This window comes from Salmo trutta, chromosome 6, assembly GCF_901001165.1.
Source record: "Salmo trutta chromosome 6, fSalTru1.1, whole genome shotgun sequence".
Lineage (NCBI taxonomy): Eukaryota > Metazoa > Chordata > Actinopteri > Salmoniformes > Salmonidae > Salmo > Salmo trutta.
The window spans coordinates 56626950-56651192 of NC_042962.1; the positions used below are offsets into that span (position 1 = coordinate 56626950).

Below are 24243 nucleotides of genomic sequence, written 5' to 3' on the forward strand. Positions count from 1 at the left end.
ACTCTATAAAACATTCACAGATAGTAAGACAACTACAAAGGTCTGTGACCTCTCCAACCTCAAGGACCATCATTATAGTAATGACAGGTCTGTGATCTCACCACCCTCAAGGACCATCATTATAGTAATGACAGGTCTGTGATCTCACCACCCTCAAGGACCATCATTATAGTAATGACAGGTCTGTGATCTCACCACCCTCAAGGACCATCATTATAGTAATGACAGGTCTGTGATCTCACCACCCTCAAGGACCATCATTATAGTAATGACAGGTCTGTGATCTCACCACCCTCAAGGACCATCATTATAGTAATGACAGGTCTGTGATCTCACCACCCTCAAGGACCATCATTATAGTAATGACAGGTCTGTGATCTCACCACCCTCAAGGACCATCATTATAGTAATGACAGGTCTGTGATCTCACCACCCTCAAGGACCATCATTATAGTAATGACAGGTCTGTGATCTCACCACCCTCAAGGACCATCATTATAGTAATGACAGGTCTGTGATCTCACCACCCTCAAGGACCATCATTATAGTAATGACAGGTCTGTGATCTCACCACCCTCAAGGACCATCATTATAGTAATGACAGGTCTGTGATCTCACCACCCTCAAGGACCATCATTATAGTAATGACAGGTCTGTGATCTCACCACCCTCAAGGACCATCATTATAGTAATGACAGGTCTGTGATCTCACCACCCTCAAGGACCATCATTATAGTAATGACAGGTCTGTGATCTCACCACCCTCAAGGACCATCATTATAGTAATGACAGGTCTGTGATCTCACCACCCTCAAGGACCATCATTATAGTAATGACAGGTCTGTGATCTCACCACCCTCAAGGACCATCATTATAGTAATGACAGGTCTGTGATTTCTCCAACCTCAAGGACCATCATTATAGTAATGACAGGCCTGTGACCTCTCCAACCTCAAGGACCATCATTATAGTAATGACAGGTCTGTGATTTCACCACCCTCCCTCAAGGACCATCATTATAGTAATGACAGGTCTGGGATCTCACCACCCTCAAGGACCATCATTATAGTAATGACAGGTCTGTGATCTCACCACCCTCAAGGACCATCATTATAGTAATGACAGGTCTGTGATCTCACCACCCTCAAGGACCATCATTATAGTAATGACAGGTCTGTGATCTCACCACCCTCAAGGACCATCATTATAGTAATGACAGGTCTGTGATCTCACCACCCTCAAGGACCATCATTATAGTAATGACAGGTCTGTGATCTCACCACCCTCAAGGACCATCATTATAGTAATGACAGGTCTGTGATCTCACCACCCTCAAGGACCATCATTATAGTAATGACAGGTCTGTGATTTCTCCAACCTCAAGGACCATCATTATAGTAATGACAGGCCTGTGACCTCTCCAACCTCAAGGACCATCATTATAGTAATGACAGGTCTGTGATTTCACCACCCTCCCTCAAGGACCATCATTATAGTAATGACAGGTCTGTGACCTCTCCAACCTCAAGGACCATCATTATAGTAATGACAGGTCTGTGATTTCTCCAACCTCAAGGACCATCATTATAGTAATGACAGGTCTGTGACCTTTCCAACCTCAAGGACCATCATTATAGTAATGACAGGTCTGTGACCTTTCCAACCTCAAGGACCATCATTATAGTAATGACGGGTCTGTGACCTTTCCAACCTCAAGGACCATCATTATAGTAATGACGGGTCTGTGAACCCTCCAACCTCAAGGACCATCATTATAGTAATGACAGGTCTGTGACCTCTCCAACCTCAAGGACCATCATTATAGTAATGACAGGTCTGTGATCTCACCACCCTCAAGGACCATCATTATAGTAATGACAGGTCTGTGATTTCTCCAACCTCAAGGACCATCATTATAGTAATGACGGGTCTGTGATCTCACTACCCTCAAGGACCATCATTATAGTAATGACAGGTCTGTGACCTCTCCAACCTCAAGGACCATCATTATAGTAATGACAGGTCTGTGACCTCTCCAACCTCAAGGAGCATCATTATAGTAATGACAGGTCTGTGACCTCTCCAACCTCAAGGACCATCATTATAGTAATGACAGGTCTGTGACCTCTCCAACCTCAAGGACCATCATTATAGTAATGACAGGTCTGTGATTTTAGAATATTGTCCCTATATCCCATATTGTCCTATATCCCATATTGTCCCTATATCCCATATTGTCCCTATATCCCATATTGTCCCTATATCCCATATTGTCCCTATATTCCATATTGTCCCTATATCCCATATTGTCCTATATCCCATATTGTCCCTATATCCCATATTGTCCCTATATCCCATATTGTCCCTATATCCCATATTGTCCTATATCCCATATTGTCCCTATATCCCATATTGTCCCTATATCCCATATTGTCCCTATATCCCATATTGTCCCTATATTCCATATTGTCCCTATATCCCATATTGTCCTATATCCCATATTGTCCCTATATCCCATATTGTCCCTATATCCCATATTGTCCCTATATCCCATATTGTCCCTATATCCCATATTGTCCTATATCCTCTAGAGGTCCCCTTCCCGCTCTGATCCCGCGAACGGGATTTATTGACAAGATACCATGGCAGGAAATTCAAAACTGCAAGAATCGAATAATTTCAATTTCTCAAACAATCAACTATTTTTCACCATTTGAAAGATAAACATCTCCTAAATCCAACCACATAGTCCGATTTCAAAGAGGCTTTACGGCGAAAGCATAAAGTTAGGTTATGTTAGGAGAGTACATTGAAAATAGCTGTGTGTAATGTTTTGTCAATTCAAAGACAGGCATCACCAAAAGCAGAAAACCAGCTAAAATTATGCACTAACCTTTGACAATCTTCATCAGATGACACTCCTATGACATTATGTTATACAATACATGCATTTTTTGTTCCATCAAGTTCATATTTATATCCAAAAACATATTGTCCATATATCCCATATTGTCCTGATATCCCATATTGTCCCTATATACCATATTGTCCCTATATTCCATATTGTCCCGATATCCCATATTGTCCCTATATTCCATATTGTCCATATATCCCATATTGTCCATATATCCCATATTGTCCTATATCCCATATTGTCCCTATATTCCATATTGTCCTATATTCCATATTGTCCCTATATTCCATATTGTCCATATATCCCATATTGTCCATATATCCCATATTGTCCCTATATTCCATATTGTCCTATATCCCATATTGTCCCTATATTCCATATTGTCCTATATCCCATATTGTCCCTATATTCCATGTTGTCCATATATCCCATATTGTCCCTATATCCCATATTGTCCCTATATTCCATATTGTCCTATATTCCATATATTCCCTATATCCCATATTGTCCCTATATCCCATATTGTCCCTATATTCCATATTGTCCTATATTCCATATTGTCCCTATATCCCATATTGTCCCTATATCCCATATTGTCCCTATATCCCATATTGTCCCTATATCCCATATTGTCCTATATCCCATATTGTCCCTATATCCCATATTGTCCCTATATCCCATATTGTCCCTATATCCCATATTGTCCCTATATCCCATATTGTCCCTATATCCCATATTGTCCTATATCCCATATTGTCCCTATATTCCATATTGTCCCTATATCCCATATTGTCCCTATATCCCATATTGTCCCTATATCCCATATTGTCCCTATATCCCATATTGTCCCTATATCCCATATTGTCCCTATATTCTATATTCCCAGCTAGCCTACAGCTTTATTATTATATTCCCTGGATCTGAAAGTCCTCACTAATCTCAGATAAAATATGTTGGTTTGTGATGCAAGTGAGAGAAAGTAGAACAGGGGATTAGTTGTTTCCAAGTCCATGGAAAATCATCTGTTGCTTTGATTTAATCTCCAGGTGTAATTGTGTGACCCAGCAATCGCCTTTTGTCCAGATCAGATTAGCCATGTGCCAAAACCTCTAAAAGAGAACACGTTGGCTCCCTGTTGTTGCTGCACAAGAGAGAGTTACATTTGTAACCATGGAGAGCCTTCTCTTGGTACCAAGGCGACCCCTTCTCATTTTTGTTGCTGCTGGACATGAAGAAAAAACAAGATGTTCCATCAAAGTGGAGCAGCTTTACAGTCCAGTAACTCTTCTGGTGAAAGAGAGGCAAATAATACTCTGTGGGCAATATCAACTCCTTCTATCTTATTCAGAGAGGCTGAATGACATGATGAATAAGGCTAAGTCTGTTTACCAGTGAGTTTTAAAGTGCAGTGGCAATGGCCAATCATTCTCTATGAGGCGTCTTTCATTACTGTCCTCAACTGCCGTTTGTAGAGTTAACTGGGGACGAGAAGTTAAGATAGAATTGACTCCAACCCAGGGGGCCGAACATACACTGTGTACTAAGCATCCTATGTGATGGCACAGCAAAATGTCAATGTCAGATGCACATATGTACTGTATTGGCTTGGACACTGGGCCATGGCCCCTATGCCTTAGGATCTGTATTTGGGTCACAGTACTGCACCACTAGACTGTCTACCTGGGTTCTAAAAAGAGATTAAAGGTTTCTGAGTAGGATGCTATTTTGAGGAGGTCTTCAAGCGATGTTGTGAGGGCCATTGAAAGAGTTTTAGTAGGTCAAAATGTCATCAGAGATTTGTCTGAGGACAAAGAGCTCTAATGGAATGTTGGCCATGTTCCAGTGCTCCCTGAGGTGAGTTCAACAAGTGTTCTATTTGCAGCCAACATGTTACTTAGTTACAATGTCAGTTGAACATTCCAAAATGTCACGGTTAAACGTCAAACCGAACATTTTTGTAAGGATAACTGTCGCAGTTTAGCAACAATAATCAAACTGCAAATGACTTTTCTATTCCCACTTCATGTAATAGCCACATTAATGGCCACATGATCATTCCTAGTGACAGTTTTAGGGGGACCCTTCTGAATGCTGGATTAGCTTTTCCTCCTGGGCCGTTGTGGCCGCTGGTTGCAGCTGGACCGCTAGCCAAACATCAGTCACTGATTTTGAGCGGATTAAATAAAACTAATTTCATAAGTTGAAGAATGACAAACAAAAGGTGTAATGTGTCTGCACGCAAAAACATCTCTCATAAATCTTACTTCATTTTTCTTTTCATTATTATTTTCACTGCATCTGGGATAGCGTACACAGACGTTTCGGCTCTGCAGCCTTCTTCAGTGTGTAGGTACAATTTTATTTGAATTGAGAACCACATTTGCAGGGAACACAAGTGAGCAACCGATAAGCAGCAGGTGCTTCTAATCAGGGTTGCCACTCATCTTCCAATCAGGGATGTGGCTTTTCTGGCCTACCTGTATACACATTACAGTCAGAAAGAAATACAGAATTATAGGGAATGGGAGTGAGCACGAAGGGCAATTGAGGACATCAGGCGTGAACCATTCAGTTGAAGAATGCTCATGTTTCTTACTGTGGAAATCTCTGGCGGACATGAAAGCAGGCTAGCAGATATGATGAAGATGCTCGATGGCTGGAGACTGAAACAGTTGCAATAGCCTAAGCAACTATTGGAAAGGTTACCCAATCTCAGAAAAGTTCACCCAGACTCTCTAGGAAATTGTGGAACTGCCCTACCGCAAAGAATTCGAATAAACAATTATACAAAATAATTAGGTGAGTGCTTTTATTTGTCCTGTTTCACACATGTAAAAGTGTGTATTATACATGTACACTGAGTGTACAAAACATTAGGAACACCATGACAGACTGACCAGGATAATCCAGGTGAAATCTATGATCCCTTATTGATGTCAGTTTTTAAATCCACTTCAATCAGTGTAGATGAAGGGGAGGATTTTTAAGCCTTAAGACAATTGAGACATAGATTGTGCATGTGCCATTCAGAGGGGAATGGACAAGACAAAACATATAAGTGCCTTTTGAATGGGGTATGGTAGTAGGTGCCAGGCGCACCAGTTTGAGTGTGTCAAGAACTGCCACGCTGCTGGGTTTTTAACACTGAACAGTTTCCCGTTTGTATCAAGAATGGTCCACCACACAAAGGACATCCAGCCAATCTGACACAGCAGTGGGAAGGATTAGAGTCAAAGCATCCCTGTGGAACGCTTTCGACACCTTGTAGAGTCCATGCCCTGACGAATTGAGGCTGTTCTGAGTGCAAAAGGTGGTGCAACTCAATATTAGGAAGGTGTTCCTAATGTTTTGTACCCTCAGTGTATAGCACAGGGTCAAGGAACTAGTTCTGTTCCTGTGACAGTTGTCTGGGATGCTGTTCTGCCGTCTCAGACATTAAGTCCCTACATAGTTCATCATTTTAACCTACTTCACCATGCAAACCTCATGTGAGTGCCTCCCACCAGACCACAGTCAAGTGGAGTTACTCATATATACAGTAACAGTACAGTACACTGGTGTCTGGTAGAGCTATGCTTTTTGAATGAAATCCAACTGTTCCAAGGTTCAACTCAACCAACCATTGGCTTTGTGGTCAGTGAGTGGGCATATTTATAAATCAGTCATAACGCACAGTAATATTCAGACACAGGATTTTTTTTACAGTGTAACTGTTGTCTTTACTAATTGGTCTGTTGAGTCAGGTGGTCAGTTGATCAGTTGACCAAAAAGACATGGAGAGCCCATAGCACTCGGCAGAAGGGAGGGCATGAACAGGGTCATTTGAAAAGGATTCACCTTTCAGGGTAGTGGGTTATTGTGTATCCCTGTGGTTGGCTGAACACTAGCTGTAGGTCGCTGTCACTCATAAGGTGTTACAGGGTGACCAGATGCTCCTGCTTAGGACAGAATAAGAGTGGGAGAGAGAGAGAGACCATATTTCCCTCAGATTACACAGACCCACAAAGAATTTGAAAACAATTACAATTTTGATAAACTCCCATATCTATTGGGTGAAATACCACAGTGTGCCATCACAGCAGCAAGATGTGTGACCTGTTGCCACAAGAAAAGGGCAACTATCAAGGCACAAGGCGAGACCCAAATAAAGACACAGGAGGCAGATGGTTGGAGTCTTACAATGTTTATTAATCCAAAGGAGTAGGCAAGAGAATGGTCGTGGACAGGCAAAAGGTCAAAACCAGATCAGAGTCCAGGAGGTACAGAGTGGCAGACAGGCTCGTGGTCAAGGCAGGCAGAATGGTCAGGCAGGCGGGTACAGAGTCCAGAAACAGGCAAGGGTCAAAACTGTGAGGACGAGAAAAAGGAGAATAGCAAAAAACAGGAGAACGGGAAAAACGCTGGTTGACTTGGAAACATACAAGACGAACTGACACAGAGGACAGGAAACACAGGGATAAATACACTGGGGAAAATAAGCAACACCTGGAGGAGGTGGAGACAATCACAAGAACAGGTGAAACAGATCCGGGCATGACAGCAACCAGTGAAGAACAAACACCATTGTAAATACAACCCATATTTATGTTCAAACAGGGGTTTGAGCAGTGACGTACACTCTTGAAATGGTTCTTCGGCTGTCCCCATAGGAAAACCCTTTGAAGAACCCGTTTTTGTTGCAGGTAGAACCCGTTTGAGTTCCATTTAGAACCCAAAAGAATTCTACCTGAAACCAAAAAGGGTTATATTTGGAACAAAAAAGGTTTCTTCTATGGGGACAGCTGAAGAACCCTTTTGGAAGCCTTTTATATAAGAGTGTAGCCCTGGGGGATAGAGGCCCAGGGCAGGGGCTGGGGTTAGAGAAGGAGAGGCAGGTGACTTGCTTCAGCCACAGATCAAAAAAACGATTATCCCCAATGTCTGATGACATAGGGACCGGTGGGAGTTGATTGGAGCAAATCTCTTGTCTTTCTTGATGTCCGTTTTAAGCTGTTAAGCTCTTTTGGTGCAGTATTTGTCTTTAGAGTATAATTCTAAAAGGCTTGATATCTAGGGCTCAAATGCTTACACTTTACTGGGCTTTGTCGGAACACGTGTCACCATGTTCTGACTGCTGTGTCACAAGATGACCCTCTAAACAGCCTCAAACAACCCCAAACAACCCCAACAGTCCACCACCAACAGAAACAGTAAACTAGGAACACTGAAATTACCTCAGAATAACAAAAACTGTCCTTAAAGTGAAAGTTTAGGAAATTAGAATGAGCACCTTTGAGTAATATTAAAAATACATTTACTTAACTTTTATTTACCGTGTTTATCTTTACTTACCGCTGATAACCAGACAGCCAAATTAAATAATTAGCCCCTCAGAGCTAACATTGGACAATGATGGCTTTGTGGCTGGCCGGTCCTACATGACTGAGTGAGCTCTGTGGTCTTTTCCAAGGGGCTTCTATAACTGAATAAATGTGCACTAGTCTTGATTAGTAGAATAAGCTACTACTCTCTAGCTCTATTTAACTCCAAGTCTGCCATCATGAATAGTCTTGAGATGAGAGGCACTGGCATGGGCTTGTCAGACTTGACCCAGGGAATTATACACAGGCACAGGAACACACAGGACCATCTGTTCCCAGGGGGATTTGAATCAGGGGCTGAACCCAGATGTTTTGACTATATAAATACACAGTGGGACCACAGTCAGATGTGTAACTGTTGTGTGTGTGTGTGTGTGTGTGTGTGTGTGTGTGTGTGTGTGTGTGTGTGTGTGTGTGTGTGTGTGTGTGTGTGTGTGTGTGTGTGTGTGTGTGTGCGCGTGTGTGTGTGCGTGCATGCGCGTGTGTGTGTGTGTTGGCAGATCGTTGGAGAACAGCTGTGTGATGCTGTGGCTGCTGGTCCTTGTCCTGCCCGGGGTAGCATGCAGTGCCCTGACCCAGAACCTTCTACAGCCAGACAATGACCACGGAGACGGTGAGTCACACGATCCACTACACCCTGACCTCAAAGTCCACTAGATAGACTGTCCCTGTGTGTCTCTGTGGGTGCCTCTGTGTATCTCTGTGGGTGTCTGTGTATCTCTGTGGGTGTCTCTGTGTATCTCTGTGGGTGTCTCTGTGAATCTCTGTGTATCTCTGTGGGTGTCTCTGTGTATCTCTGTGTATCTCTGTGGGTGTCACTGTGTATCTCTGTGGGTGTCTGTGTATCTCTTTGGGTGTCTCTGTGTATCTCTTTGGGTGTCTCTGTGTATCTCTGTGGGTGTCTCTGTGAATCTCTGTGTATCTCTGTCGGTGTCTCTGTGTATCTCTGTGTATCTCTGTGTATCTCCATGGGTGTCTCTGTGAATCTCTGTGTATCTCTGTGGGTGTCTCTGTGTATCTCTGTGGGTGTCTCTGTGGGTGTCTCTGTGTATCTCTGTGGGTGTCTCTGTGTATCTCTGTGGGTGTCTCTGTGTATCTCTGTGGGTGTCTCTGTGTATCTCTGTGTATCTCTGTGGGTGTCTCTGTGAATCTCTGTGTATCTCTGTGGGTGTCTCTACAGTATGTATCTCTTTGGGTGTCTCTATGTATCTCTTTGGGTGTCTCTGTGTATCTCTGTGGGTGTCTCTGTGTATCTCTGTGTATCTCTGTGGGTGTCTCTGTGAATCTCCGTGTATCTCTGTGGGTGTCTCTACAGTATGTATCTCTTTGGGTGTCTCTATGTATCTCTTTGGGTGTCTCTGTGTATCTCTGTGGGTGCCTCTGTGTATCTCTGTGAGTGCCTCTGTGTATCTCTTTCCGTCTCTCTGTGTATTTCTATGGGTGTCTCTGTGGCTGTCTCTGTGTATCTCTGTGGGTGTCTCTGTGTATCTCTTTGGCTGTATCTGTGTCTCTGTGTGCCTCTCTGTGCAGTAGTCGCAACATTGCGGTCCAATTGACATTGGATTCTATTTCTGGTGCCTCCCATTCCACTTTGTTTGGGCAAAGGAGGTAATTCCTGTCGTTCCATGGGTTCAGTCTGTATGGCACCCGTTTGTTGTTTGTTGAGCAGCGTTCAGTTCAAGAGAAAAATGTCTAAATTCTCAGAAGTCGACACAGAGAGCCCAGTGTGCTCCATTGAATTAGCCACTGCCATGCTTAAGAACAAATGTCTTGCTGGTGGCTCTCTTTAGAAACGGCCCAGGGACTTCCGATGTTGTCGTTTGTTCTTTTGTAGTGTGGAATACTTTACAACAGTTTTGTTCAGTCCAGGTGTTACCCAGGTTTTAGTTACAGTCAGTGCATCACCACCTGATTAAACTAATCACGGGCCTGCTGATTAGTTTAATCAATAATTAGATAACTAGTTCAATTTATAATCAATTATTCTAGGATGTAAAAATGCCTCCACAGTCCACACCCTTGTCGACCAGGACTTGGGTTTATTACGCAGCATTTTCATCCTTTCTGTGGAAAACATTTAACTGAAACAAAAGCAGGCAGTGCTCCTAATTCTATTGTCTCGTTCCCCCTCCAGTCAGAGTAACAGATGTGGGGCAGGCAGCAGTCCTCTTGTAGTGGAACCTGGTCGTCAGCTTGTCATTTGTGTGATACCCTGCTCTTCGCTGCTTGTTCAGTGAATAAAACAGAACATGAGCTGTGAATTATATATCAGGCCGACCTGCCTGCCGGCCTCCACGGACATAGCAACGCTGCCTCTGCAGAGGGAGGAAGACAGCTGGTCTGGTTAAACCTTGATATCGGTTTATGGAAGAGACTGAATAATCATATACTTAGCTGAGCTGCTGAGGTACCAGTTTGTTCCTGGTTAAGCCATCTGCTTAGCCTTCTAGTTGTTAAAGTAAGGCAGCAGTTGTTGAGCTAAGGTAACGGTGTATTAGACTATTTCTTCTGTCCACCATCTTCCCCTTACATGAGTTTATCATCATCAGATAATGTGTCTGCATTTAAACTCATTCAGGGAGAATAGGGTGGAGAGAAGGACATGAAGGCTGTCTATTCTACTACGTCCTACATTGTCTGGTCTGTGTACCCTGCACCACTTCAGAACTCACAGTGGGAGACTCATCATGGACAATGTGGCCAGTACAGTACAGTACAATACATTCCCTTTTGACAGAACAGTAGCTTGATTAAGGACAGAGGGGAACAAATGAGTCACATTTTCAGTGTGCTTCATTTAGTAAGATTAATATTCAATTGATATTCAATTCACCGGTGCTAAAAATGCTAGTGTTGTTGTTGCACTTTGGTGCAATTTTTTATTTTTTTTATTTAAAAAAATGCATGAAATGAAATGTATGCATTCACTACTGTAAGTCGCTCTGGAGAAGAGCGTCTGCTAAATGACTAAAATGTAAATGTAAATGTTGACTGCATAATGTTTTATCCAATCTTAAGACTTTATAAACTTTATATTACTTTATGTATGTATGTATGTATGTATGTATGTATGTATGTATGTATGTATGTATGTATGTATGTATGTATGTATGTATGTATGTACAGTAGCAGTCAAAAGTTTGGACACACCTACTCATTCAAGGGTTTTTCTTTATTTTTACTATTTCCTACATTGTAGAATAATAGTGAAGACATCCTAACTATGAAGTAACACATATGGAATCATGTAGTAACCAAAAAAGTGTTAAACAAATCAAAATATATTTTAGATTTTAGATTCTTCAAAGTAGCCACCCTTTGCCTTGATGACAGATTTGCACACTCTTGGCATTCTGTCAACCAGCTTCATGAGGAATGCTTTTCCAACAGTCATGAAGGAGTGGAATTTCTTTCCTTCTTAATGCGTTTGAGCCAATCAGTTGTGTTGTGACAAGGTAGGGGTGGTATACAGAAGATAGCCCTATTTAGTCCATGACCAAGTCCATATTATGGCAAGAACAGCTCAAATAAGCAAAGAGAAATGAAGAAATGAAGGTCAGTCAATGTGGAAAGTTTCAAGAACTTCAAAGTTTCTTTTTTTAAACCTTTATTTAACTAGGCAAGTGAGTTAAGAACAAATTCTTATTTACAATGACAGCCTAGGAACAGTGGGTTAATTGCCTTGTTCAGGGGCAGAACGACAGATTTTTACCTTGTCAGCTCGGTGATTTGATCTAGCAACTTTTTGGTTACTGGCCCAACGCTCTAACGACTAGGCTACCTGCCGCCCCAAGTGCAGTCGCAAAAACTGCTTTGATGAAACTGGCTCTCATGAAGACCGCCACAGGAAAGGAAGACCCAGAGTTACCTCTGCTGCAGAGGATAAGTTCATTAGAGTTAACTGCACCTCAGATTGCAGCCCAAATAAATACTTCACAGAGTTTAAGTAACAGACGCATCTCAATATCAACTGTTCAGAGGAGACTGTGTGAATCAGGCCTTCGTGGTCGAATTGCTGCAAAGAAACCACTACTAAAGGGCACCAATAAGAAGAAGAGACTTGCTTGGGCCAAGAAACACGAACAATGGACATTAGACTGGTGGAAATCTGTCCTTTGGTCTGATGAGTCCAAATTTGAGATTTTTGGTTCCAACCGCTGTCTTTGTGAGACGCAAAGTAGATGAACAGATGATCTCTGCATGTGTGGTTCCCACCATGAAGCATGGAGGAGGAGGTGTGATGGTGTGGGGGTGCTTTGCTTTTGACACTGTCACGGATTTATTTAGAATTCAAGGCGCACTTAACCAGCATGGCTACAACAGCCTTCTGCAGCGATACGCCATCCCATCTGATTTGTGCTTAGTGAGACTATCATTGTTTTTCAACAGAACAATGACCCAAAACAAACCTCCAGGTTGTGTAAGGGCTATTTGACCAAGAAGAAGAGTGATGGAGTGTTTCATCAGATGACCTGGCCTCCACAATCACCGGACCTCAACCCAATTGAGATGGTTTGGGATGAGTTGGACCACAGAGTGAAGTAAAAGAAGCCAACATGTGCTCAGCGTATATGGGAACTCCTTCAAGACTATTGGAAAAGCATTCCTCATGAACCTGGTTGAGAGAATGCCAAGAGTGTGCAAAGCTGTCATCAAGGCAAAGGGTGGCTACTTTGAAGAATCTAAAATATATTTTGATTTGTTTAACACTTTTTTGGTTACTACATGATTCCATATGTGTTATTTAATAGTTTTTATTCTACAATGTAGAAAATAGTAAAAATGAAGAAAAACCCTTGAATGAGTAGTGGATGTGTCCAAACTTTTGACTGGTACTGTATGTATGTATGTATGTATGTATGTATGTATGTATGTATGTATGTATGTATGTATGTATGTATGTATGTATGTATGTATGTATAAATTATGTATATGTTGTAGTTACAATAAGTATTATGATGGGTTGCCTGCTGTATATGTTGTAGTTACAATAAGTGTTATGATGGGTTGCCTACTGTATATGTTGTAGTTACAGTAAGTGTTATGATGGGTTGCCTACTGTATATGTTGTAGTTACAGTAAGTGTTATGATGGGTTGCCTACAGTATATGTTGCAACAGTACTACTGAAGTCAGTGACACTTATCTGGTGAACAGGTCACATGAACAATGACCTTACTCTGACTGGACCCGTCTAATTTGTCTAAGGTATTCTGTATCCTACTCAATTAAGCACTGACCGTCTCTAACTAGTGTTGTGACTACTGCACCTAATAGTGCTAATACAGTGGAGGTAAGCTCTCACAGCACAGTCCCTCTATGACCACAGTCATAGCACTAATACAGTGGAGGTAAGCTCTCACAGCACAGTCCCTCTATGACCACAGTCATAGCACTAATAAAGTGGAGGTAAGCTCTCACAGCACAGTCCCTCTATGACCACAGTCATAGCACTAATACAGTGGAGGTAAGCTCTCACAGCACAGTCCCTCTATGACCACAGTCATAGCACTAATACAGTGGAGGTAAGCTCTCACAGCACAGCCCCTCTATGACCACAGTCATAGCACTAATACAGTGGAGGTAAGCTCTCACAGCACAGTCCCTCTATGACCACAGTCATAGCACTAATACAGTGGAGGTAAGCTCTCACAGCACAGTCCCTCTATGACCACAGTCATAGCACTAATACAGTGGAGGTAAGCTCTCACAGCACAGCCCCTCTATGACCACAGTCATAGCACTAATACAGTGGAGGTAAGCTCTCACAGCACAGCCCCTCTATGACCACAGTCATAGCACTAATACAGTGGAGGTAAGCTCTCACAGCACAGCCCCTCTATGACCACAGTCATAGCACTAATAAAGTGGAGGTAAGCTCTCACAGCACAGTCCCTCTATGACCACAGTCATAGCACTAATACAGTGGAGGTAAGCTCTCACAGCACAGTCCCTCTATGACCACAGTCATAGCACTAATACAGTGGAGGTAAGCTCTCACAGCACAGCCCCTCTATGACCACAGTCATAGCACTAATACAGTGGAGGTAAGCTCTCACAGCACAGCCCCTCTATGACCACAGTCATAGCACTAATACAGTGGAGGTAAGCTCTCACAGCACAGCCCCTCTATGACCACAGTCATAGCACTAATACAGTGGAGGTAAGCTCTCACAGCACAGCCCCTCTATGACCACAGTCACTAATACAGTGGAGGTACAGCAAGCTAGTCGTTCATAGTCTAATATGTATTGGAGGTAAGCTCTCAGCTGGTTGCTCATAGTCTAATATGTAGTGGAGGTAAGCTGTCAGCTGGTTGTTCATAGTCTAATAGGTATTGGAGGTAAGCTCTCAGCTGGTTGTTCATAGTCTAATATGTAATGGAGCTCTCAGCTGGTTGTTCATAATCTAATATGTAGTGAAGGTAAGCTCTCAGCTGGTTGTTCATAGTCTAATATGTAGTGGAGGTAAGCTCTCAGCTGGTTGTTCATAGTCTAATATGTAGTGGAGGTAAGCTGTCAGCTGGTTGTTCATAATCTAATATGTAGTGAAGGTAAGCTCTCAGCTGGTTGTTCATAGTCTAATATGTAGTGGAGGTAAGCTCTCAGCTGGTTGTTCATAGTCTAATATGTATTGGAGGTAAGCTCTCAGCTGGTTGTTCATAGTCTAATATGTAGTGGAGGTAAGCTCTCAGCTGGTTGTTCATAGTCTAATATGTAGTGGAGGTAAGCTGTCAGCTGGTTGTTCATAATCTAATATGTAGTGAAGGTAAGCTCTCAGCTGGTTGTTCATAATCTAATATGTAGTGGAGCTCTCAGCTGGTTGTTCATAGTCTAATATGTAGTGGAGGTAAGCTGTCAGCTGGTTGTTCATAATCTAATATGTAGTGAAGGTAAGCTCTCAGCTGGTTGTTCATAGTCTAATATGTAGTGGAGGTAAGCTGTCAGCTGCTTGTTCATAGTCTAATATGTAGTGGAGCTTTCAGCTGGTTGTTCATAGTCTAATATGTAGTGGAGGTAAGCTGTCAGCTGCTTGTTCATAGTCTAATATGTAGTGGAGCTTTCAGCTGGTTGTTCATAGTCTAATATGTAGTGGAGGTAAGCTCTCAGCTGGTTGTTCATAGTCTAATATGTAATGGAGCTCTCAGCTGGTTGTTCATAGTCTAATATGTAGTGGAGGTAAGCTGTCAGCTGCTTGTTCACAGTCTAATATGTAGTGGAGCTCTCAGTTAGTTGAGGAGGTAAGCTCTCACAGCCCCGGTACTGAACTAGCTGAACCATCAAACCACAGAAGGGGGTTGTTGCTGTCTGCTTTAGTGGTACTGACAGCTGAGTTGACGTAGGACTGTGTGTAGGGTAGGTTAGTGCTGGAGGGAGAACCATGGTATTGAACCAACCCAGACAGGGTATAGTTGAGACTGGAATGGGAAATACATGCCACAGTAAGGTGATTACTGCATTGCCCAGGAGGGAAGGAAGGGAGAAAATCCAGATCACATGAATGGTAGAAGACGTAGGGAGGAGGAACATCTTCAGAGGCATTGTCGTCCTTTTTCTAAATCTAGTTTCCTCTACTTCCTGTTTACTGATATCTGCAGCTGGGATTCGCCAGAGGGTAATGGCTATTCACTACAGTAACAGTGTTAGTTGCACACACCCACGTGTACACACATACCCACATGCACACACACGTGCACACACACGTCACCTACAGACAGCTAATCTCGCTCAGACAATGAGACCCCACCCACAAACACTGGCATATAGCGCTACTGTATTTTGACATCCTAGGAGGATGGTGGGAGGAGCTATAGGAGTGTTCAGACTGACGGTGGTCACATTGCTGGCTGCAGCTTGCTGTACACTAACAGATGGAGCAATCAGCATCACGTGTGAAGGCTCTGATGCTTTACTGCAATGTGATGGAGGTACGATTCAAATCAAGCGTGCCAACTATGGTCGTCGTAAACACGATGTGTGTTCCATTGGGCGCCCCGAGAACCAACTCAAAAACACCAACTGCCTCAGCCATTTATTCCATTGCAGCCATTACAATGAAAGGAAAGGGAAAGAGGGATACCTAGTCAGTTGTTCAACTGAATGCATTCAACTGAAATGTGTCTTCCGCATTTAATCCAACCTGACATCCACGTCATCAATGAGACCGTCCTCCTATCGCTCCTCCTACCAGTATATTGACCCTCTGGTTGACATACCAGTATGTATGTTGACTTGGTATATTGACCCTCTGGTTGACATACCAGTATGTATGTTGACTTGGTATATTGGCCCTCTGGTTGACATACCAGTATGTATGTTGACTTGGTATATTGGCCCTCTGGTTGACATACCAGTATGTATGTTGACTTGGTATATTGGCCCTCTGGTTGACATACCAGTATGTATGTTGACTTGGTATTTTGACCCTCTGGTTGACATACCAGTATGTATGTTGACTTGGTATATTGACCCTCTGGTTGACATACCAGTATGTATGTTGACTTGGTATATTGACCCTCTGGTTGACATACCAGTATGTATGTTGACTTGGTATATTGACCCTCTGGTTGACATACCAGTATGTATGTTGACTTGGTATTTTGACCCTCTGGTTGACATACCAGTATGTATGTTGACTTGGTATATTGACCCTCTGGTTGACATACCAGTATGTATGTTGACTTGGTATATTGACCCTCTGGTTGACATACCAGTATGTATGTTGACTTGGTATATTGACCCTCTGGTTGACATACCAGTATGTATGTTGACTTGGTATATTGGCCCTCTGGTTGACATACCAGTATGTATGTTGACTTGGTATATTGGCCCTCTGGTTGACATACCAGTATGTATGTTGACTTGGTATATTGACCCTCTGGTTGACATACCAGTATGTATGTTGACTTGGTATATTGGCCCTCTGGTTGACATACCAGTATGTATCTTGACTTGGTATATTGACCCTCTGGTTGACATACCAGTATGTATGTTGACTTGGTATATTGGCCCTCTGGTTGACATACCAGTATGTATGTTGACTTGGTATATTGGCCCTCTGGTTGACATACCAGTATGTATGTTGACTTGGTATATTGACCCTCTGGTTGACATACCAGTATGTATGTTGACTTGGTATTTTGACCCTCTGGTTGACATACCAGTATGTATGTTGACTTGGTATATAGACCCTCTGGTTGACATACCAGTATGTATGTTGACTTGGTATTTTGACCCTCTGGATGACATACCAGTATGTATGTTGACTTGGTATATAGACCCTGTTTTCATTTTGTTCGTTGTTGTCATGAATAACTCATTATGTGCCTCAAATTCATACTTATGTAAATAAGATATTTCCGTTTTTAATTTTAATAAATTAGAAAAAAAATCTAAAAAGCTGTTTTCGGTTTGTAGTTGTGGGGTATTGTGTGTAGATTGGTGAGGATATTTTTTACATTTAATTAATTTTAGAATAAGGCTATAACATAAGAACATGTGGAAAAGGGGAAGGGGTCTGAATACTTTCCGAATGCACTGTACGTGTGCCTCAAACACTGCCAAGCGCCTATGAATAGGAAACTGCCTAACTAAAGTACAGCACAGTGTCTGTACTGTTATACAGGCCTATCACATGTAGTCTATAAGGCCAGTTTCCAGAGTGGTCCTGCTTTTCCTAGTAGGATTTGTGATTCTGAAAAATTCCATTGGCAAGGTTCTTTGCTTTTGTTTAATTTGCTGACTGACTGAGATTACTGGTCCATTAAGAAGTACAGTATGTAGTAATACTTCTCAATGGACCAGTAATCTCAGTCAGTCATTAGACAATGGGTAGGTCAAGGCCTGTTCTCTCTAGTGACCTCACCTCATTATAAGTCTCTCAACAGATGTTACCTGCATGCACCTCCACAGCAGGGTGTGTGTGTGTGCGTGTGCGTGTGTGCGTGTGTGTGTGTGTGTGTGCGTGCGTGCGTGCGTGCGTGTGTGTGCATGTGTGTGACAGTCAGTCTGTCACTACCGTACTGCCTCAAAAACACTGTATTTCCTGACATGGGAAATACATAGAACATTAACTGTCAATTGAACAGCCTTATTCAAGACGGTCATGTTCATTAGCCTCATAAAACTTGTCATGGTTTAATAGCCTCATAAAACATATCATGGGTTAATCATTAAAGCAAAATGTACTGTCTATACAATGTTTATCTCATAAGTGTCCACGTCACTGTAACTTACATAATGTGCTTCTTCAGGGAAATAAAGGGATTTAAACAGTAACTGTTTGTTCCAATCAGCCCGAGTGTCACTGTTGGAGATGTAATCCTTCTCACGAGGTCCTGCTGTTTGATTTGGGGTCCAGTTCAGTTTCCTACCGGCTGCTTCTCTCAACAAGAGTCATAAGACCAACCTGTATATTAGCTTCAACTTGTTTTTAGTGCAACTAGATCCCATTTAATTTTACATTTACATTTAAGTCATTTAGCAGACGCTCTTATCCAGAGCGACTTACAAATTGACAACAAACAAAGCCAGTGCCTGTTCACCACGCTAATGTGCATGAGGTGAGGTCAGTACAGGTGCATCAAAGCTGGGACGGAGTGACTGAAAAACAGCTCCTCTCAAGTCCAAGAGACATAAACAGCCATCACTAACAGAGGCTGCTGCCAACAGACTTGGCCACTAATAAATGGATCATTAGTCAACTTAATAAATCACATGTAAGATATGTAAACATTTACTGTATTAGTCATCTCATATGTATATACACTTTATACCATCTATTGCATCATGCCTATGCCGCTCTGTCATTACTCATCTATATATTCTTATTCCATTATTTTACTTAGATTTGGGTGATTTAGGTAGGTGTGGAATTGTTAAGTATTGCTGCACTGTCGGAAATAGAAGCACAAGCATTTCGCTACATTCGCCAATATTAACCATGTGTATGTGACCAGTAGTCTATCGTAGAATGACAAAACACTTCATTGCAGAAGCCCTAAGTATTCAAACGTCAACCATTTTTAAGCTTATGCACCGAACTCGATAATCAATTCATTTAAAATGTAGCAGGTGGCTAGCTACATTTCAAATGCGTGCAGTTATGTCGCAGTAAAGTTAGCAGGCTAGCTAGCCAATTAACTTAAAGCTAACAAACATAGCAACAAGGAAGATGCCTACAAAATCAATCGTTACGAGGGGATAAAATGTATCCCCCCTTCAGTGTGTGTGCTATGCTTTACAACTGTTTGTTTTCAAACATATGAGATCTCTGTTTCGAGTTCAATGACATAAGAAGAAAATAACTTCACAAAACACTAGTGTTCAAACTTCCTTAGTTTGTATCACATGGGGTTGTTCCAGCATCGCCATCCAGACAAACTCACCTCACCCTTTGTGAGCTTCTATAATGGTTAACGGATTAACAGTTTTTAGCGTTTGCCCAAATGTCATAAACCTGGATTAACAGTTTTTTGCAATAGTCCAAATGTCATGAACCTGGATTTGAGTTGCCCTGACAACCAAGGCACCTGAGAGGCCCGGTGAAATGTTAAGAGGCTGACGTATTATAATATGGATTATTTTGATAGCTGAATGATTTTGGCATGTATTTCTTCATGTTTATAAATTGTTTGTATTCACCAAAAAAGTGCATAGAAAAATATATCAGTCTGTTAGAAAAAAAACGACAGTGAATGCAGATATCCATAGAGACGGTTAGAGTCATTAACCTCTCGTTTTATCCCCCAGGTGCTGTTGCCGTGACGACCCGGCCCCACATCTACTACTGCCGCTCGCCCAACATGGAGGTCTTCACCTGCTGGTGGCATCCCCTTGACAACAACTCCGAGAGTGACGACAACATCACCTACAGCCTCACCTACTCCTTAGAGTACGTACTATTACTGTACAGTGCATTCGTATTCAGACCCCTTGATCCACATTTTATTAAGTTACAGCCTTATTCTAAAATGGATTAAATAAAAAAAAATCTTGCTCAATCTACACACAATACCCCATAATGACAAAGCGAAAACACAGCTATTTTCAGGTCTCTCCAGAGATGTTAGATCAGGTTCAGGTCCGGGATCTGGCTGGGCCTCTAAAGGACATTCAGAGACTTGTCCCCGAAGCCACTCCTGCGTTGTGCTTAGGGTAGTTGTCTTGTTGGAAGGTGAACCTTTGCCCCAGTTTGAGGTCCTGAGTGCTCTGGAGCAGGTTTTCATCAAGGATCTCTCTGTACTTTGCTCCGTTCATCTTTCCCTCAATCCTGACTTGTCTCCCAGTCGCTGCCGCTGACAAACATCCCCGCAGCATGATGCTGCCACCACCATGCTTCACCGTAGGAGTGATGCCAGGTTTCCTCCAGATGTGACGCATGCCATTCAGGCCAAAGAGTTCAATCTTGGTTTCATCAGACCAGAGAATCTTGTTTCTCATGGTCTGAGAGTCCTTTAGGTGCCTTTTGGCAAACTCCAAGCGGGCTGTCATGTGCCTTTTACTGTGGAGTGACTTCCGTCTGGCCACTCTACCATAAAGGCCTGATTGGTGGAGTGCTGCAGAGATGGTTGTCCTTCTGGAAGATTCTCCCATCTCCACAGAGGAACTCTGGAGCTCTTTCAGAGTAACCATTGGATTCTTGGTCACCTCCCAGACTAAGGCCCTTCTCCCCCGATTGCTCAGTTTGGCTGGGTGGCCAGCTCTAGGAAAAGTCTTTGTGGTTCCATACTTCTTCCATTTCAGAACGATGGAGGCCACTGTGTTCTTGGGGACCTTCATTGCTGCATAAATGTTTTGGTACCCTTCCCCAGATCTGTGCCTCGACGCAATCCTGTCTCGAAGCTCCACAGACAATTCCTTAGACATCATGGCTTTTGCTCTGACATGCACTGTCAACTGTGGGACCTTATATAGACAGGTGTGTGCCTTTCCAAATCATGTCCAATCAATTGAATTTACCACAGGTGGACTCCAATGAAGTTGTAGAAACATCTCAAGGACGATCAATGGAAACAGGATGCACCTGAGCTCAATTTCGAGTCTCGTAGCAAAGGGTCTGAATACTTATGTAAATAAGGTATTTCTGTTTTGTTTTTTATGAATGTGCAAAAATGTGTGATTATGGTGCATTGTGTGTAGATTTCTGAGGGATTTTTTTTATTTAATCAATTTTAGAATAAGGCTGTAACGTAACACAATGTGGAAAAAGACAAGGGGTTTGAATACTTTCCAAAGGCACTGTATATACACACACCAGGTACTATATACCGTATATATACACACCATGAACTATATACTGTATATATACTCACACCATGTAGTATATACTGTATATATACACACACCAGGTACTATATACCGTATATATACACACCATGAACTATATACTGTATATATACACACACCATGTACTATATACTGTATATATACACACCATGTACGATATACTGTATATATACACAGTACACACCTTGTACTCTCCTTGTTGCAGGATTGGTAGAGGATAAAATCCTGCATTCATAAAAAAACGCCTTGAAATACTCTTAAGATGAATTTTTAATTTCAAGGCTTTTTTCCCCAGTAACTGCAGGTATTTTCATTCTATCACATCGTGTAGTAACAATGTACCCTAAGAGACTGTCTTCATTAAAATAAATTAGTTGAATTGAATTGAATTGACCATATCATTCCTTTCTTGTTTGTCACAGAAAGGGGCCGAGGCGTGAGTGTCCAGACTATGTAACGGGCGGCCCCAACAGTTGTCACTTTGACAGTGGCCACACGTCCATCTGGACCATATACTGCATGAACGTGATGGCCAGGACCTCCCACGGTGTGTTCAGCTCCAAGGACCACTGTCTGGACGTGGCTGATATAGGTACAGGGAGATATAAATAACTGTCTGGACGTGGCTGATATAGGTACAGGGAGATATAAATCACTGTCTGGACGTGGCTGATATAGGTACAGGGTGATATAAATCACTGTCTGGGTGTGGCTGGTGATATAGGTACAGGGTGATTTAAATCACTGTCTGGACGTGGCTGATATAGGTACAGGGTGATATAGTCCACTGTCTGGGTGTGGCTGATGATATAGGTACAGGGAGATATAAATCACTGTCTGGACGTGGCTGATATAGGTACAGGGTGATATAAATCACTGTCTGGGTGTGGCTGGTGATATAGGTACAGGGTGATTTAAATCACTGTCTGGACGTGGCTGATATAGGTACAGGGTGATATAGTCCACTGTCTGGGTGTGGCTGATGATATAGGTACAGGGAGATATAAATCACTGTCTGGACGTGGCTGATATAGGTACAGGGTGATATAAATCACTGTCTGGGTGTGGCTGGTGATATAGGTACAGGGTGATTTAAATCACTGTCTGGACGTGGCTGATATAGGTACAGGGTGATATAAATCACTGTGGATGTGGTTGATATAGGTACAGGGTGATATAGACCACTGTCTGGATGTGGTTGATATAGGTACAGGGTGATATAGACCACTGTCTGGATGTGGTTGATATAGGTACAGGGTGATATAGACCACTGTCTGGATGTGGCTGATATAGGTACAGGGAGATATAAATCACTGTCTGGATGTGGTTGATATAGGTACAGGGTGATATAGACCACTGTCTGGATGTGGCTGATATAGGTACAGGGAGATATAAATCACTGTCTGGATGTTGTTGATATAGGTACAGGGAGATATAAATCACTGTCTGGATGTGGCTGATATAGGTACAGGGAGATATAAATCACTGTCTGGGTGTGGCTGATGATATAGGTACAGGGTGATATAGGGCTGGAATGGGGGCCCCAAGTGGAAAAGTTTGTGAACCCCTGATATAGACCACCAGGGGGCTCCACTCAGTCTGGAACGGCATCCTGCTCCCGAGATCAAAAATCATCTGCCTAGTGATTTCTCTTGCCCCCCCCCCAAAAAAAACTTTTTTGTAAAAAAAAACTGTAAAATCCGCAGCAATTCAGCTAAAATTGAGTTTAATTTAGGAAATCTGTTCCCAATTATTCAATCAAATAAAAAAATATAAATATGTGATGTTGTCTCAATGTAATCAAGGTATGAATTACTGTTCTTTTCAAATATGATCTCTTTTGGGGCTTAGTTGTGGTCAATTTGCAGTGTACAAATTATTATCATTATTTTCCAGCCCCCCAACCATTCGCTCCAACAAAAGTAATCCTGCAGCTGAATCTAGCTTCCTATCTAGTTGCCCTAGATAATGTGCTACTTTTGACCAGAACCTAAGGGGAATAGGGTGCTATTTCAGTACACTATAGTATATGGAATAGGGTGCTATTTCAGTACACTATAGTATATGGAATAGGGTGCTATTTCAGTACACTATAGTATATGGAATAGGGTGCTATTTCAGTACACTATAGTATATGGAATAGGGTGCTATTTCAGTACACTATAGTATATGGAATAGGGTGCTATTTCGGCTCAACCTATGACTGTTGTGTTAACCCACTGTTGTGTCTGATATTTGTGATGTCTCTTCCTGTGTGTCTGGCGTCGGCCACGCCTCCTCTCCCTGTTTGTGTGATGTCAGCTCTTCCTCATTTCAACCCAGTCCAATGGGAGTTAGTCCCCTCCCAGCAGGCACATCTGATCCCATCAGAGACATTCTGTCCCCCTTACTTCTCCATCAGTGAGTGCACTCTCAAAGCCGATGGAAAGAGCACCCTGATTTGTGTGTGTGTGTTTGTTTGTGTACACGTGCATGGGAATGTTCAATACTGTATGCGCATTGCAGTCACCACTCATGTCTACATTGTGCTTCCGTATGCACAGAGAATAGTAACGTATGTGAAGGAAAATAGAACTGTTCCTCTCCAGGCTCTCGGCTTTTTCTCACGGTAACAATAGAGATGTCATTCAGAACCTATTCAGCTTCCCCTTCTTACTCTGAACCCCCTTCCAACTGGCCTTTCT

At 42.4% G+C, this 24243-nt stretch overlaps 1 protein-coding gene across 6 annotated transcripts in view; it reads left to right on the top strand.

Moving 5' to 3' along the window:
* Positions 1–24243, top strand: part of LOC115196374 (prolactin receptor) — a 49420-nt gene that overhangs the window by 18220 nt on the left and 6957 nt on the right. For 5 of the 6 annotated variants that reach the window (XM_029757143.1, XM_029757140.1, XM_029757142.1 and 2 more), the window contains 4 exons: positions 8775–8887; positions 20024–20165; positions 21982–22151; positions 23861–23959. In XM_029757143.1, the coding sequence (XP_029613003.1) occupies positions 8797–8887; positions 20024–20165; positions 21982–22151; positions 23861–23959 (502 nt within the window). In that variant the 5' untranslated portion in view covers positions 8775–8796. The remainder of the gene's footprint in view (positions 1–8774; positions 8888–20023; positions 20166–21981; positions 22152–23860; positions 23960–24243) is intronic. The other variant, XM_029757144.1, reaches the window with a different exon arrangement.